The sequence below is a fragment of the Varroa destructor genome, unplaced genomic scaffold (assembly GCF_002443255.2).
Source record: "Varroa destructor unplaced genomic scaffold, Vdes_3.0 BEIS01000003.1, whole genome shotgun sequence".
NCBI classification, from domain to species: Eukaryota; Metazoa; Arthropoda; class Arachnida; order Mesostigmata; family Varroidae; genus Varroa; species Varroa destructor.
The window spans coordinates 55,538,792-55,556,196 of record NW_019211456.1 but is presented as its reverse complement, the minus strand read 5'-3'; the positions used below and the strand labels follow the sequence as shown (position 1 = coordinate 55,556,196).

The 17,405-nt window shown below is 38.2% G+C and overlaps 3 protein-coding genes across 4 annotated transcripts; 1 reads left to right on the top strand and 2 right to left on the bottom strand.

Moving 5' to 3' along the window:
* Positions 1–173: 173 nt before the first annotated feature.
* On the bottom strand, positions 174–4,158 carry LOC111246391 (uncharacterized). The gene has a single exon (XM_022795903.2). The coding sequence runs from the start codon at positions 3,744–3,746 to the stop codon at positions 1,533–1,535; it is 2,214 nt and encodes a 737-aa protein (XP_022651638.1). The 5' UTR covers positions 3,747–4,158; the 3' UTR covers positions 174–1,532.
* Positions 4,159–4,168: 10 nt separating this feature from the next.
* Positions 4,169–5,923, top strand: RpS25 (ribosomal protein S25). Its single transcript, XM_022795907.2, has 3 exons — positions 4,169–4,263; positions 4,786–4,959; positions 5,716–5,923. The coding sequence occupies exons 1-3, from the start codon at positions 4,261–4,263 to the stop codon at positions 5,887–5,889; spliced, it is 351 nt and encodes a 116-aa protein (XP_022651642.1). The 5' UTR covers positions 4,169–4,260; the 3' UTR covers positions 5,890–5,923.
* Positions 5,924–9,548: 3,625 nt separating this feature from the next.
* Enoph (enolase-phosphatase E1) lies at positions 9,549–17,394 on the bottom strand. Of its 2 annotated transcripts, none has more exons than XM_022795904.2 (4): positions 17,231–17,394; positions 15,592–15,847; positions 11,661–11,823; positions 9,549–10,308 (listed from the first exon to the last, which is right to left on the bottom strand). In XM_022795904.2, exons 1-4 carry the CDS (start codon positions 17,392–17,394, stop codon positions 9,992–9,994), a joined length of 900 nt encoding a protein of 299 aa, XP_022651639.1. In that variant the 3' UTR covers positions 9,549–9,991. The 2 variants fall into 2 exon arrangements, with proteins under 2 accessions (XP_022651639.1, XP_022651641.1); XM_022795906.2 differs by having other exon boundaries at positions 17,135–17,286.
* Between the last annotated feature and the right edge of the window lie 11 nt (positions 17,395–17,405).

Below are 17,405 nucleotides of genomic sequence, written 5' to 3'. Positions count from 1 at the left end.
ACGTTGTAAGTAAATAAGTAATAATAATGATGACAAGTTAGCATTGACGCACCCGACATAGATGCCTAATGACATGTATAGCATAGCATAACTTGTTTTGCCTTTCTTAACACGGTTATGTTTATTTGGCAGTAAAGTCGTGTATATTATAGGAATAAAAACAGCAACAATCATAAAGTCTGTCTACATTGTTTTTTTATCATTTATCGAATAGTGATGAATATCGATTAACGAAAGTCGATTGAAGCATCGTTTTCTTTCTATTCTTGTGGCTGCATAATTTTCTTTGCTAAAGTTTATAGGCCACAATTTTTCAGACTGTTGTGATAATTATGAAAATCGATCAAGGGTTAAAATGAAGGGCCCTTCGAGTACAAGCTGATTCTGGCGAGGGGATTTTCAAAGTGGTCCAAGTATTCTGGCAGAGTCTGTTGCATTTTTGCATCCGTACGACATGGGTACACACGCTGACTAATACCTTATTGATTTAACTCATACAAGTCTAGGTTTATACAATTATAGCATTATTCATGGCTTTTTTTTTAAACTTTTTAAATGTCTTGAGCTTACTGGTATAATATTATGTAGCTGTTTATGGTATTGTTGTTCAGTGTTTGACGGTCCATTATTAAGATTTCTCTCAACAAAATAAAGTTTAAAAGAACATTGTGTTTTAATTTCTTGTAATGGGTCAGCCATGTGGTATTGCAATTTCATGGAATTCGAAGTCATTTAAAATAGATCTTTATTTATCACAGCATATGAAAAACCCAATACACATTTTTTAGTATAATTTATTATTCCAGCGTGAAAATTATTCAACTCTATCAATGGTTTAATTTTACCAAATTTAACCAAAAAATTGAAGTTCTACGTTGCGAAACATTTTAGTAGCAACTAGCACTACTAACATTTTCAAATTACTACAGGTGCCGCTGCTACTTTAATTAACCATTTACCCAGTACTAGTACTATTACTGGTACTACCGTAAGTAATAATGACTACTGTAACCATTACTGTCAATATCTTGTACCTTACACAGTTAGCTTGCCGCGAAGGAGGTTATTCTCGAAGTTTTTGTCTCTAATTTGATTCAGTTTCTTATGCTAGTCAAGTGTAAATGTAAAAATAAAAGCAAGCTGCTCGACATAACAACTGATAATAAATAATTAATTATATTTAAAAAAAAGCTATTGATATATAACACAAATCGCGATTATAGTGAGTACAAATTGCTGATTGGCTTCAAACGGCGTCTTGAACGGAACTCGAATACATGGATTAACCATTACGGCGAGCAAAAATTAGAAATAGCAGAGGTAGCTCAAGAGCAAGACAAGCTCGGATGTTGATTTCCGTACCAGGTAATTACACCATCTATGGTACGATCTACTAAAACATCTATTATCAAATAAATAGATCAAATACCAGCTTTTTAGATAAACAGACTGGGGCTTATAGTAGTAACAACATGTTATTTCGCAGATTTGGAATTTGTGCGATCAAGTTAAGAATATTTTTGGAAGAAATCTTAAAACTTATCTAAATCAGATCCAGTAAGATCCCCAGAAAATGAGCTTTCCAATGAGACGTCCGAAAGTTCAAGAGATCTTTTACCGTCACCAGCACTCCAATTTTCGAGACTACTGATAACATTATCGGCATGCGTCTTGCGTTGGACATTTTCACCAGCCTCATTAGTTACACTGTTCAGTGTTTTTAATGAGCACGACGCGACGTTATACCTTGATTGTATGTTTCGGAGTCTTTCTTGAAGTTCATCTACGTTCGTGTTAGTGTTCGTAGCGGTCTTTGTAGAGGCGTGACTGTCAGTGATTGATGACACACGCGAAGGTGTTAATGAGGTCCGAGTGCTTTCTAGTACGTCTTTTGGATCATCGAATATTTCGCCGGCTATTTTCATGTATGACGATTCTTTTGTAATACCTCCAATATCCGTGAAGTTGAATTCGAAGCTGCCGTTATCAAACTCGTGATCAGATGTAATTGTCCGATCATTTTCATTTTCTTCATCCTGCTTGTCTTTATCTTGTTGTTCGGCTTTGGGATCAACTGCTTTCGATGAGCTCTTCTTCACAGTGCTGTTGTTTTTCTTTGTAATAATAGCTCCGGTTGTAGTAGGATCCGAGACAAACGCCGACTCCTCGTCCTGCTTTTGCCGATTAACTTTTCCAGATGGTGTCTTATCTGACACGGGAATAAGGTTTGCTTTTGTTGAAAGCGTAGATGATGATTTGCAGTCAGTAAAGCAATTGGTGTAAGATTTGCTACACCTGCTGTTTTTGTTTTCTTTTAGTGCGGGTTCTTGATCATCCGGTTGAGAGTTTTTTTTTTCCGAAGTAAGGAGTACACCTGCTTGTGGCATTCCAGGTAGATCATCCGAAGAGGGAATTGATTTTTGCACAACAACTCTGGTTGTAAGTCGCTTTTGAACATGCGGGTTATGTTGTTGGCTTGAGGTTCTGGACACGCTATGAGATCCTCCTCCCCCTAAAGGCCCCAGTCCAGTTTCTAGATGTTCAGACTCTAAATAGTCAAGGAGCACTTGGAACTTCACTAGCGATGTTTCGAACTTTGATAATAGATCATTTGAGATATATATCCCTTCATGGGCAGGCACATCGGATATAATTAATTTAGTTTTATAGTCATCACTACCCTGAATCTTTAACTGAAGATCCTTTGGTGGCAGTTTAACAGACGGCGTTTCTCTAATGGTAGGATTGTGCCGTACTTCATCTAGACCTGAATCTTCTAAAGCTAATCGATTGCCGTCAATTGAAGGTGACATATCTAGGTCTAGAGGCCTAAACGTGTTGCCGCTGGGACGATATTTAGTGTTCTCGAAAAGGATTTCAGCGATAGCAAGAGCTGAGTTGCGGGATACCGCCGTGTTGCGCCTTATATCACAGATTTCAATCTCCAAATTGTTTCTCAGGAGATTTTCTAAACTGCGGCATCCTGTTGAAGACAGGCCACAGTTTTGAAGGTCTAAAGCTTTAAGGCTCGTATGATGTCGAAGTGCCTTGACGAGTTGTTCTATCCCACTGTCACCAATAGGATTTCCATTTAGAGTTAACCGTTGCAGCTTGCGATCGACTTGTAGATACTGACTAATTTGTAGTATTTCAGCACGGCCGAGGCGGCATTGGGCGAAATTAAGAACGGTCAGTGATTGTACATGAGGCAGAACAGGGAGTAAAACATCTAGATGCTTACTTGATAATGGGCTTCCTTCAAAGCTTAACAACTGAAGAGATTTGGATGCCTGCAGCGCAGCGCTCACAATAGCCAACTCGCTTTCAGCAACTGGCAGCCCAATAAGACGGAATACTTTTAAGTTCAATTCGTTCTGGCTAATATGCCGATTTAGAGCCTTACATAATGACGACATAACCTCAGGTTCAACGTACGCTGGTAGCCGCCTGCCATGGCTATGCAGGTGCAATTTGCGAAGGTCGCTAGTTAAATGAGGATTATCCTTAAGTAACCGACTCTCGAATCGAACACTCCTCAAAGTGTTGTCATTCGAAAATGCGTGCAACAGGGCCATCAAGTCATTCTTTAATATCATATCTAGATTAACATCTAGGCAACATTTTGATAATTTAGCAAGCACTGGTCGAAACAAAGAGAGTCCTTCTCGTTCACAAATGTGTGTGTACCGATCGAGAAAACTGGTGCCTGAAGCTGAGAGCTGCAAGTGTAAATCAACGCGAGACATTCTCAATTTTTCACTCAATATTTATCACTATAATTTCTTTTTTGATGTAAAATTGTTACCACAAATGGAGCTATAACGAGTTTTTCAGTTCATGATGTGTAGTACTTAAACTCTTTTAAGCTAAAAGCTACATGAGGGAGGTTCCCCGGATTCACAACAGTTAACAGCCGGCAGCTTGCTTTCTCTCTTTCTCTTTGCCTACCTAAATAACAATAAACAGTATTTTTTTGTTTCTAGTCCGTTATTTAGGTTAGGCATTACTTCAAATGAATGGCTTCCAGCATCAAACGAAACGTATCCACGCCCAGATTCTGACCTAAGTTTAGCAGGCAAGAAGATTGCTTACTGCGCTATTACAAATGTAACAACAAACAAATGCTATGGCAACACATCGTTCTTTTGAATTTTTGCGCCATACTGCTTTTTAGTCATCCGCAGCAGTATCGAAACCGAAACTTACAGCAGTGGTGAACTTCCTTTCTACATCGGAGCTCGTTGTTGAAGCATCGGGAAAATGGTAAATCTCGAAGTTTTCAAGTTTTCAGGATCATCCTGTTGCCAATGGGTTGTGAATACTCTTAGCAACGACGTGTGCGTATAGCTGTAGTGCGCGAAAAATGTGATATTGAGTAATCGAACCAATATTCGTGCATAAATAGTATAGGCCTCGACTGGGAAAATGACCACGTTGTGAGTTGTTATCTTAAGAATTCAAAATTCGCATCAGTGAGCTGAAGTGAAGTACTGCTACATAATGTAAATTATTCTAATTTATCACTTGCAGTTAGTCCGCTATAGTAATAATATGCTAATCAGGTAAAATATGTCTGTCCAACTTGAACACATGTTCATTTACTTGAAAGAATATCGAAATGAATGTCCTGTATGTCAGATTACAACAGTTTAGACAAAACCCGGAGTTTCGGATTTGATATATTTCTGTACGAATTCATAACTCCTATGAATATTGCTTTTTATATTCCGAATGGTAAATCTGAAAGTCAGATTTTTAACTGCAGCCTTTCATTACACGTTACAGCCACCCAAGAAGGACACTAAAGGAAAGGCGGATCCGTCGAAGTCCGGAAAAAAGAAAGAAGGTTCTGGAGGAGGAAAGGCTAAAAAGAAGAAGTGGTCGAAAGGAAAGGTTCGCGATAAGTTGAACAACCTCGTGTTATTCGATAAGGCAACGTACGACAAGCTCTACAAAGAGGTTCGTGTATCATACAAAGCACGAAATAACCACAATGTGTTTTGCATAAAACTAAATGAACTATATTGAGTAATGTAAGCCTTTACACGCGGACGTGAATATATCCATCTTCTCTTGGTGGTTTGCCGTGTCTGTGTTTTCTTTACTGGTTTGAAAGGATTGTGCATGTGAGCTTCACAAGGTCTTATCATCATCGGTAAACATGTACACGCACGTAAGCTAGGTGCCACAGGGGATCGTCGTTGTCTTAAAAATCTTTATTTTGATCAGCGCACTTTTGAAAATTCTTAGACCGTAAGGATCAGAAGACAGCCGTACGTGAGACAGTATTGCAAGAAATGACGAGTTTATGGAAACGTTCTCAGATTGGTGTTCACGTCTTGCAAGTAGGGACGTCTCCTTCCCGTAGTCTTGTGGCTTTGGCTTGCATATATTATCTGTTTCGCTAAAGCTATAAGACTGCGGTCAGGAAGGCATCTCACATCATCAGCTTACAATGGACACAGTCGACACAGAGGTTAAACGGCGCACATACATCAACGCTACAACGTAATTCTAGTGGTGGAGTTACAACGTGGCATTAGGCTTGTAACAAGATAAAAGTGAAGAACGAAGTTTGCATGACTGGTAGAAAATATAGCTTCTGCTATAGCTATCTATGCGGGTACGAATAAACTAGCCGGAAACGAACATCTTCGTGAATAAATTGGCCGTTATGGTCTAATTATTAACCATGTTTGCTCTTTTGGTTTGTAGGTTCCATCATATAAACTGATTACGCCCTCCGTAGTATCCGAGCGTCTGAAAATTCGTGGCTCTCTAGCGAAGAAGGCTCTGGAGGAGCTTATGGAGAAGGGCCAAATCAGGCTCGTCTCGAAGCACCACTCTCAGATCATCTACACGAGGACAACGAAGGCTGAGGATGCTTAAATGAATAAATATTCGATCCTCGAAAATCTGTAAATGTGGTAGTGTCTTTATTTTGAAGATGGGTCTTTTTTATATCAAAACTTGGTCACTGCGTGGTAGCACGTATATACTTAGTTCGATGATGTAGCATATGCGAATATGCAAACGATTTGAGTTTAAATGTTTTACTCGCTAGTTGATACATTTGTGCCCGATTAATATAGATTAGTGTAGAAAGATTAAACAGCATATTTTGAAACAGCCTTCCTTAACTATTTGTGTTTGTTTATGGTTGAAAGCGTAAAATGTACTTCATATCCCGCGAGCTATCCTTATCTTGTCGGTAGTGTCTAGCATCCGGTAGGTTTAACTTCAGATCTCCTCGGGACTCCTATGTGTGTGAGCCTACCGTTGTGGTGGCACTTATTATTATGGCGGCTGTCCGCCCCACCCAATGGAATTGATTCCCACCTTCGCAGACCTGTTGTCGATGGAGTAGAAGGGAGCGTATTATCCTGGCTTCTAGCCGAAAATTGGTATAAAATCGAGGACGTATAAAGTCTACACACTTTGTCCGGAAAATTGCGAACCATCAGCCGCTGTACGATTGTTTACATCTAGGTGGTTTTGATGACAGGTTTGCATTGTCCAACAGCAGCAATTTTGGCGGACGCTGCTCCTCTCGAACTATTTCGGCAATGTGCAAAATCCTTGCATGTACTAACCGTCCATGCTTTACGCAGCCTACTGGGTACTGCAAGTTTACTGATGTAGTTGGAGTGACCATGGCGAAGACAACGCTTAGGGAATCCGCACCACAGCCTTGGAGCTTCGCGTGCCAACATTGCTGAGCCTTCCAAGTGTGGATTCTCTTGCCCTTGCGGAAGCGGCATGTTTCAGGCCAGTTCGCACCCTTCGTATAAATTGGCTATCCACTCTGATGAAGCTCGCAGAAGTAGCAGATTTTGTAGATATACGGACGTTAGCCAGGAACCCGTCATATCGACCTTTACCTCCAGCTCATCCAGCAACCTTTGCTTAACGCATGCAAACAGTCAACGAATATATACAGTTTTCATAGAAAATAATATGTTCAAATGCAAAATAATCTGTTTATCTTTTGTTTTAGATAGCTCAGTGGGGTTTGAACAAATGTACGATTCGCCTGTTAGCTTGTGCTTTCGCCATTTATGACTCATAACCCTTATGAAGACCAATTTGTATTCGGTTTCGAATCTACGTTTCTTGCAGCGTATGCGCTACACCAAAAAGCTGATATTCTAGATTGTCGCCGCCAACTTGCCTCTAATGTATATGATAAATTCTCTTTATATATAATTGTTACTGTCAGGTGAGATTCGGGTCAAGAGGTGGACGATCGACAGTCTTTTCAAAACGACGTTGTGGTAATCCATAAAAATCTACTAGACTTATGTGGGACCAAAGGCTTGCTGACAATTATATATATATCACATATACATTATATATTTAAAAAGAAAAGTTATTGGTCCGGTTTAACTAAAATAAATAAACCATATATTTTCGTTGCTTCTGTAGCAAGGGAACCGTTCGGGCAACTCGGCTTCCTTTTAAGAAGAGGAAGGAGTTTTTTTCTGAGATCGTCCCATATAGCCGTGCTCCACCACGGTCGTGAATAAAGCCACACACGGATTACACTCGCAGATAATACTGCGCTTTTGGATCAACCTAGTCGACAGACTACTTGCGATACTCATCTCGGCCCTCAAATCCTTCGACACGCCTTTTCGGCTTGACCTTGTCGAACACGAAGGAGACGCCGTCTGATTAATTAAACATTCCATGACTCTCCTGACCAGTGCATTTAGATTGCCAACCATCCCACCGCAACCACCAAAATGAAACAAGCTGACTTAGTCTTGTCTCTGGCTGGCAGGAACGAGCACCTCTTAGCCACCTGCTTAGTTCTTACAGAGCCATATCTGTGTACTTATTTTATCTGTACTATTATATTTGATCTATTACAATATATATTAAAAATTATAATCTCTGTAACGAGCTGATAAGTATATAATCTTCCATTATAGCGACAGAGTTGATATTTGGAAAGGTAATTGACAACAAATAGGTCAAGTAAGCTGAGTAAAACCGATTTAGTTTTGAGGATTAGGAGTTCGCCAATAATTCATAATTCAGTACATGCAGCAGGGTTATACGACATGTGCAGTTTGCACCTATAGTTTGCCTCTTTTTCGAATATTCATCGTATCTTCGTATATGTGAGGCGTCGTAGCTGAATTTTCTAGAAAAAAAGATACTTTAAAAACCTAGCTTTTTTATTTAATAACTGCTGTTTTATTTCCTACGCCGACATGACCTATTGAGCCATATAAATAGGATTGTTTTACAAAAAAAAAAACGTTATTTTTTCGCAGAAGCAAGGAAAACATAAATCCAAATGATTTTTGTAATAACAATTATCTATGCAACGTAAAGATCACGTCAAAGGAAGTTTAATAGGTGGCTTTACTTTCTCATGTTCATTCCCGCTAGCTTAATCGAGATGGCCTAAGAACGGCGCCGGAGACGTAGGACTTTACAGTTCTGAGTACGAATCTCGCAGAATAAATATAACTCGGGGCAGTCCTCTACTTACAATTTTTTAATTATAATTTTATTTTAAAAAAATTATTTACTATAGGTACAACATCAACTAAGGTTTTTACTTTCAAATCGATAGGCAGTTTGTTCGTGAGGCTTAGGGATTGCAGTCTAAGTTCTGGCTTTTTGACTAAAGGTAAGGATGGTTTGTAGACTCATTGACGTATTTTAAAGCCCAGACACGTTTGCAGAGCATATTTTGCGTAAGATGTAAAAGAAAGATTAGAAACAAGAAATCGAAGAAAGTCAGTATTCATTGCTCAAACAAGGTATTAAACAGTTATTGAGCTGCATAAGTACCTAAATTTGTTCACTCAAACAAAAGAGGTATACAAAAGTTTTAGGGTTCAACCCTCTACATGTTTTACCTAGGACTTTGCAACTTTAGTGAATGATAAGTCAAAAAATATTGACGAGTACTTATAGCCAAAAAAAATAATTTTATTCAAAACTCTTTATTATGCCTTCACTTATTTTTCAATAAACAACATTTTAATAAAATGGTTACGTAAACATTACTACTCTATAAGACTTAATGTGGTTCATAAGACGATTGTTTTTTGAACATGTACATCATTCACATAACGTACGCTATTGAGTTATTAAGCTATATTAAGTGCTATCTAGTTATTTAGTTTTAATGCATACATACATATACTTTGCATTCATGCATATTTTGATATATATTATTGATATATGATACCGTTGCATCCAACACAGATGTAGTTCAGCCGTTTCACTTGTTTGGTGAACAGGATATTGCTTGAAAGAGCACACGTATTCGTTTGGCGTTCAGTTTTTAACCATCAAAACTTTAGTCCTAGTAGCTTCGACTGTAAGGCATAATAAACAGTTTCTCAATAAATTGGTAATTTCTCAGATACCTCGTATTTTTGTTTGAAATGGTTTAAGCCGTGTAGTTTACGCCTTATCAGGCCCAATACAGCAATGTTAATCGAGAACGTCTTGATACCTAAGCTCCTTAAATGTTAGGCGAAATACGTCTCAGAATGTTGTAAGTCGTCAAAGAAGGCTAGCAGTAAGGTGTATTTCTATTAAACGATGAAATTTATTTAACGAACTAGGAAGTGCGTCTGAATGCACGGCTCGCAGAACATAAATAATGTTTGTTCCATTTTTGTGATCTTCTTGCTAGCGTTAAGCTAGGATTATTGCAAAAAAGACAAAAGTTCATCCCGGTATCAATAGGCATAATGTTTATCGTCTTCAATCGTAAAGAATGCACAGAAGTAACATTGTTTTAGCGTTTCACTTGTAAACATGCTTTGTTGCTATATTTGGCCCCAATACATTCCTCAATGGTCTGAGGAAGATACCTTTCTCGTACGTGTCCTACGTAATTTCTCAAGAAAGCGTAGGAAAGAGCAAGCACTCGGTAGTTTTTACTTCGCGAGATACTATTCCAATTCTACGAATTTATATGTGACAGTTATAAGCGTTCATTACAAAACTGTGGTTATTTTTAACAAAATGCAATTGCCTCAAATGTTGAAATTAGCTTGACGTCTTGTTTTTCCTCTTTACTGAGAAGCTTGTTTCCAGAGCGGAAAACAACAGCTGCTTGCATTCCAGCGGTGCGAGCGGCTATATATTCTTCATATACATCGGTCAGGAAAAGCACATGCTTTACTGGGCAAGAGATCCTTTTGGCGATTGCCGTGTAGGAGGACGGCTGCGACTTTGAGCCCGCTGTCGTAAGATCGTGAAATGAATCGAGGATGTCTAAAAGCGACCCGTATTGGGTGTGTTCGAACAACAGACGCTGAGCAAATATACTACCTGTTCAAGACAAAAACAACATTAATTTAAAAGATGAACAAATATGTCACGCAAAATTGTAGTATAAATAAATTGCTACAAATATATGTTGCACTAAAGACCGATTGTCCTCATATAAACAGTTAGAAAATGATGCAGAGTTCCTTGTTTTTATTTTGCTTTTTCCTTTGCTCGTGCATGTTCCTGTTTTAACTACCATAACAGTGTACATCCTGTCGCGAACCGACGGCGGTTTAAATGATTGACTTAGATAAAAATGTGATCTTTGATCAAATGTCCGGCATATCCTCACAGAAATGACGTATGTGACGCATATACGGCCTTTGGAACGCAATATTATTTGTTTCACTTTGTTTATTTAGAAGAAACGAAGTTGAAAAAACCTTACGACAATGATTATTATGGTATGGGAGCGATAGAGCCGTCAAAGGTAGATATATAACTTCCCACAGACATCAAAACGTGTTACTTATTTTCTCACAACTTAATTGTTGCATTTCTCTCAGTTTCAGGATCGTTTTTAGTGATTGCAACTGTGTTTGACAAAGAGAAATCATTCATAGGTACCTCATGTCAACCTGTGTCATTTTTGCCTATATATTATCCCCTAATCCGTCTGTTTTCTGGCCCTATTTCAACTCACCTAGAATAGAGTGCACTACGTCTACTTAGATATTCTATGGCGCCAATGTTCTGTAATCGGGCTCGAAGTGGCAATTTCGATCAATTTATACAGCTGGTTTATTTGCCTTATGCAATTTTCGATTTTAATGAAATGTTATATGTTTAATGTTTGAGAACAAAATTTGGTTTATGTTGATGCTAATAATACAATGGATATGATAATAAATTACCATTCAAGTGCAAATTTTCTCAAAAATTATGTAACATAAACATTCAATGAACACAATATCAAAAGAACTGAATTAGACTTTCTGCTCACTCATTGTGGAGACTGACTAAATGTCCCCTTACAGGGCAAAAAACTCAATAATTCCTTTCCAATAAATAGAGTACATCAACTGTGCATCGTGCGTGTATGCCACTTATTTGCCAAAAAGATAATATTCCAAATGATAATCATAATATTTTTATGTATGTAAGTTTTCTTGAATGGGTAGTATAGTAGGCGTCAATTTGGATAAATGTACGATACGCTGACATAATAAAAAAAGAACTTATCAGTAAATAAAAAAAAATTACTGAATTTCACTTGAAATTTGAATTCTGTATTTCGCTAACATTGGCATCTTTAACTTTAGTCTGATTGTTATACGCACACAGCTCGATTGCCAATTAAGTCCTTGTTGGCTTTTAGCCCCAAAAAATTCAACAAGTTGGTTATCACTCACCAGATGAGTAAATGCCGATTTTGATCCCTTTTTCATTCCACTTCTTCAGCGCAGGATACACATCCTCATAAAGATTTGCCACCAGCTCATGCTTCTGATAGCCTGCAAACCATATCAAGCCTTGAAGAGTTTTTAGTCCCGCTGTTTTTAAATCTCTATCCATCTGAAAGAGCAATGAGATTAAGTTTAATTTAAGTTAAGTGTCTATTACCTCAAAATGTACAAGAATTCATGTGCTACCGAAAAACTCCGGTAGAGAATTTATTACTTGGTACCTCATAAGACCGATCTTCATTTCACTAGCGGTTCCTCAAAATATTCGTGATTTAGTTGTTTCAGTACACACATGACTTCACATATTTGCTTGTTAACGAAAACTGTGTTAATAATCTTAAAAAGAAAAATAAAAACACTGATGTATCTCATGGCAATGCAAAGATAAACTTTTCAACAACAAGACTACAGTCTGCAGTAATAGAGTTCTCCTTTCTTACAGATCGGAATTATAATACTCTCCTAATTTCACAGCGTTCGTATTACGCTTCCAATGACCTTCCCGGATTAGTTGGCCGCGAGGGCCCGCCTCGGTATATTTCAAAAGAAATGACCGCTGCTGTAAACCAATGGGTATAAGGGAACGGGTCGGTGCAAAATAGGGACGATATACATCGTTTTTAGGATGCAGCCTGCGGAGTGAAAAACTTCAAGCAAATAAACCAAAAATACCGACCAAACTAGTAATGGAGGGAGGAGTCCCCGGAAATAAATAGAGTGCAATGGGACTCGAAGGTAGCTTAAGCGTGAGGAAACCGGCGGGTCCTAAACTGGGCTCCAGGGGACTTGAAAAGTTACAAGCAAAAAAAGAATAGCCATTCGCAAAGGGGTCAGTGTCAGTAAGACTGCTTGTCTGAGGAACTTTGGTAAAGAAACACGGATGGAATCGACTCTGTGAGTTCGTTAACGGAAAAATATGCAGAATCAAAAAAGCAGACACGTCAACGGAAGAGAAGGAGAAAGTAATAAGGTCTTGCCCTTCGATTATGTTGGACTAAATCCGGGGGGATCCCATTTGTCACAAAAAACAAGTGGCTACAGGCGGAGAAGTGAATTAAGTCGGGCAAGGCGCCGCGTACCGATAAGCTTCCGTCCATAGTTATGAACTGCCTTCTTTAGGTAAGAAATATGTTCCTCGCAATCCTCTTGAAAAAAGCTTTCAATAATTTTTCTTTGTGGACAGCACTCACCTGCTCAAAAGGGGGACAGACATTACAACATTTGATCTTTTTGGTTTCGAACCATTACAGGACAAATTGGTGGTCAATGGGGAGGTTTCTTTAGTTCTTCAGGGATCACTTCTGAATTCCTTGATAAATACTAATGTATGATGCTATCCTACGGCTGAGGGACGCCTTCTCGAGATTAAAGAGATTGCTTATGTGAATGATTTTGCAGTTACTGTGGGGTCGAAGACGGCCGCGGAGTTTTAAAATAGAGCCAATCGGATGCTAAGACAAATTTTGACACAGATGACAGCTTATGTGTTGCTTCTAGCCTTAGCAAAATAGTTTTTGGAGGAAAAATAATCATCTTTTATGTTCACCTTCAAGGGGTAAAGGATCAAGCTCGTTAAAAAGGCGAGATACTTAGACCTCTAACTTCGCCACGCAATGAGCGGAATTTAATATACTAAGCAAACCGTTGAAAATGCAGCCAGCACATTAATGAAAATGGCCAGAGTTCTACCGAACATTCACGGTCGTACAAGGTACCTATGGTCGTGCGGAGATAATAACGGTTTTCGGGGCCCTTACCTGGGCTATACCGAAGGCGTTCGTCGACGCCTTTGTTCAAACGCAGCGGGTGTTGTTGCTTAGGATCACTCAAGCGTACCGCATTGTGTGGCCATGATGCTTGCCAGAACTACTTTCTAGGACGTAAAAGTTAAAATGAAAATACATCTTATGAGCTGAGCTAACAGAGGATGAATCCGGAATAACCCTCAACATATGCCAAGAAAAATGCAGTGCAGTACTTAGATTCAAGATAAATGCAGCTGTGAGAGTCACTATTTTGGATATAGAGACCTGGATAACAAGCTTGGTAGAGAGCTTACCCACTATTTTCCACAGCTCCTTATTAGCAATGGAACACTTTAAAGCCACCTTCACAGAATTGGCAAAGCGCCGTCAGATACCTGTGTTTTAAGCACAACGAGTCTCGAGAACATAGGTAAACACCCTATATACCGTTAGCACATGGTTGACCGTGTCCTCGAGGCTGTCTGTACTCTGCAGTATGCGATATGCATCACGGGAGGTTATGATATTTTTATGCAATGATATGAAAGTATTTGTATCTGTTTTTACCCGACGGCGCAACAGCTGAGGCAAAGAAAAGCTTTTGCGAGGAAGGTATTAAGGGAAAAGGAACGTCTTCTTAGATTGCGGCAAACCAATATAGAAGGCAAGTACAGGTAAAGGACGATGAGTGGGTGACTACTTCCTCAGCCTGTACCGCTGTAAAATGAAGAGCTGGGCTGTTAAAGAACGATAAGGAAAAATAATCTTATAAAAAAAGCATGTCACTCATTCATTAATAAGTCGCACCGACTCACCATTTTAATCATAAAGACTGAAACTTTTTTATAAGTCGTTCGGTTGTATATATATACACATGGAATGCTAGACTTAAATTCAAACTTTTTCTGATGCATGGTTCTCAAGGCTGTATCTGAATAAAAAGAGATATTTTAACGTAATTGTTTTCTTGTGTTAAAAGTATCATTTCAAACAATTATGATTATTCTCCGTTATGTCTGTTCACCTTGAATGCATCTTGCATTCGGGACTTGATCTACACATTAGTTGGTTTTGAAGTATTTTTTCTTTAGCGCGCGATAACTTTTTATCAATAGTAATCCTGCGTTAAGTGATATTGTCAAACGTGGGCATAATAAAATGGCGTTTAAATATGCTCTACAAAAAAAACTGGAAAAACAGAAAACAGAACTACATTTTAGGATAGTAATAGGAAAAAGTGTCAAAAACACAAGTTTTCACAAGAGCCGAAAAATCCAAAAAATTTAAAAAGGCGCAAAAAGCTCAAGAAGGCTAATCTACAGAAAAAGTCCACTTTTCGAGTCGAGGGTATCTGTCACTGAAATATCCGGATGAGTTTTAAAGGTTAATCTTCTCTGAACTTTTAATGCTTTTTTATACCTTTTGGACCTGTTGGTTCCTTATGTTTTTAGAACATTTATCCGCCAACATCCGAAGGTGTAATTACTAATTCCAAAAATAATAAGGCTTAATTTTTGCAAGCATTTTGGTAAGCTTGTGCGTTTGTGTGTAAATTTAAAATTTAAACCCAGTTGAGGTTTTGCTTCAAAGGAATTTTCCTCAGATTTTTCAGAAGGTGCGTGAACCCTAGCAATAACTGCGACTGTTAATTCCAGGCGGAAAAGGAAGTCTTCAAATTTGATCGGTGTATGGACCATCGTAAAGAAGTTGTGTGATAGCTACTCTTCGTTCATGGGCGGTGGAGCGGCTGTCACGCTTATGATGAGCTTTTGTCTCCCCTTGCGTGTTTAAAGCCGCACTGTGCTTGCGAATTATGGTGGAGAAAACATTTTAAATCAAAGCCACATTTTCCCTATATAGGGTTCCTTTTTTATTTCTAGAGCTAAAAAGAGTCAACGCAAACTGCTGACGAGATTTCTAATATTAGGTTAGTAATGTCAGACAATGGAATTATAGTAAGTTCGTTGGATTAAAAATAAACACGGAAAGGTTTACAAGCAGATATGTTTAAATAAAAATAGAGGCTAAAAAATGAATACACGGCACCGTTCTTATTCTAAAGACTATGATCGGCAGCCTTTTTAGTAAGAAAATAAAATATATATTTCGTTCTAGAATATAAACAATATTACCTGCCAGAAAACATTTTTAATGACGGATTTCTTATCGGTCTTGTCGACGAGAGGGGATTCCGGATTTGTTTTCGAAAACTCTTGAATGTCTTCGATGGCTTGCTGCACGTCACTCCCCAACCAACTCTCCTCTAAAAACTTTTCAAGATGCTCACGCACATATGCGAATAGAATATCTTTCACGAACGAAATCGGGAGCACTGTGCCTTCGATATCAAGCAGAATGTACTTCACTGCTGACTCCTCCATTTTGCTTCTACAAATAAACGCCATACACAATTCAAGAAAATAAGCGCCTTGTTGTCAAACTTGCTTCAATCACGGAAAGCTCATATAATCGGTGACCGTTTTAACACATTACAAGGTTTAACAATTTTACTGTTTCGCATCTTTTCACATATTATTCATCATATTTATTCATCTTAAGTATTAAGAAAAACCTTTGGAATATTTTGATATCAAACGATTGATTAAACAGTTGATTTCTACAGAAATTTCCTTAAAACTTCGTTTTTTATTTTCGTATCAATAAGAGTTTAGTCATTTTAGATATATGTATATTGTTCCTTCAAAAAACACGCCAACACTATGTGGCATCTATAAGCAAAGTGCATGAATACTCATGTGGAGTAAATATTCTTATCTTCAAAATTAAAAATGCCATTTCTGAATGCCTAGTTACGTAAATAATGAAGCTTGTTGGCGCCATTGCGGTACAACAAAATATAATTTACATGATGCTGTTCTTATGCCGCGACGACAAGAATAACCGACCAACCAAACACAATAATGGATTTTACTATATACTGTAAATAGCTCCACTTGCAGCTACGCGTAGATCCAAATTTTAAAAACATTACTCCTCAATTTTTTGGTAAAAAATTTGCGTACAAAGCCTTATAACCATTGATGAAATACCCACACATTAGGATGTGAATGACTTCGTATAGAAATTGCATAGCTGGACATAAAATGTTTTGGTGTTAACGAAACATGCTACCTAGAAGTTAATTTTTAAAATCAATCAAGTATCAAAGCGTATTGATGGTGAATCAATGGTAATCTAGGCTGTAAACGCGTAAAATGTAAAATAATATATTTGAGGATACAGTTTAATTACGCACAAATGCTCAGCCGCAAGCTCGTTCAAATATTACTGCGATGTGACCCGACTGAGAGAAAATTACAGAATAATTACATCTTAGTGTAACCGCCAATGGTACCACTTATATATTACATTATCTAAACAGAGGTCTTACAGTCGTACAGATGTAACTTTTAATCCCTTCAAGCTGGAAGGTTGAGGGAATTTTTTTTCTAGTTAAGTATCTTTGAAATGTATTGTTGATGATATCAATATATAGATCGCATTTTTCTGTCGGTCTGAAAGTTTTATTTTCTGAAACATAGAATGCCTGCTGCGCACGCCAATACATTCATCCATCTAGCGCTAAATGGTTCACCATTTATTATTAGAGGCGGATATTTTAGCCAATTGTTTTTTACCTCTATAGTTTCCAACGAAAAACTGGATGGTACTCACGTTAAAAATGGCAATACTGAACTTTAATCATAAGTTTTCAGTTTTTGTCGGCAGATACAATGCTTACGTATATCACCCGCATTCATTTAAGCTCACCGGGTTAACAGTGTGAACGACTTAAACGGCTGTTTGTGTCCTTCCCGTTCGTTTTGTTTTCGATTGACGACTCGTCGTCGATAATAACGCGATTCTACCCGACGATTCAGTGACTGGGTAGCTGTCGGCCTTTTCTCGACTGCTGCTGCTGCTGTTGCTATCATGATCGGGCGCG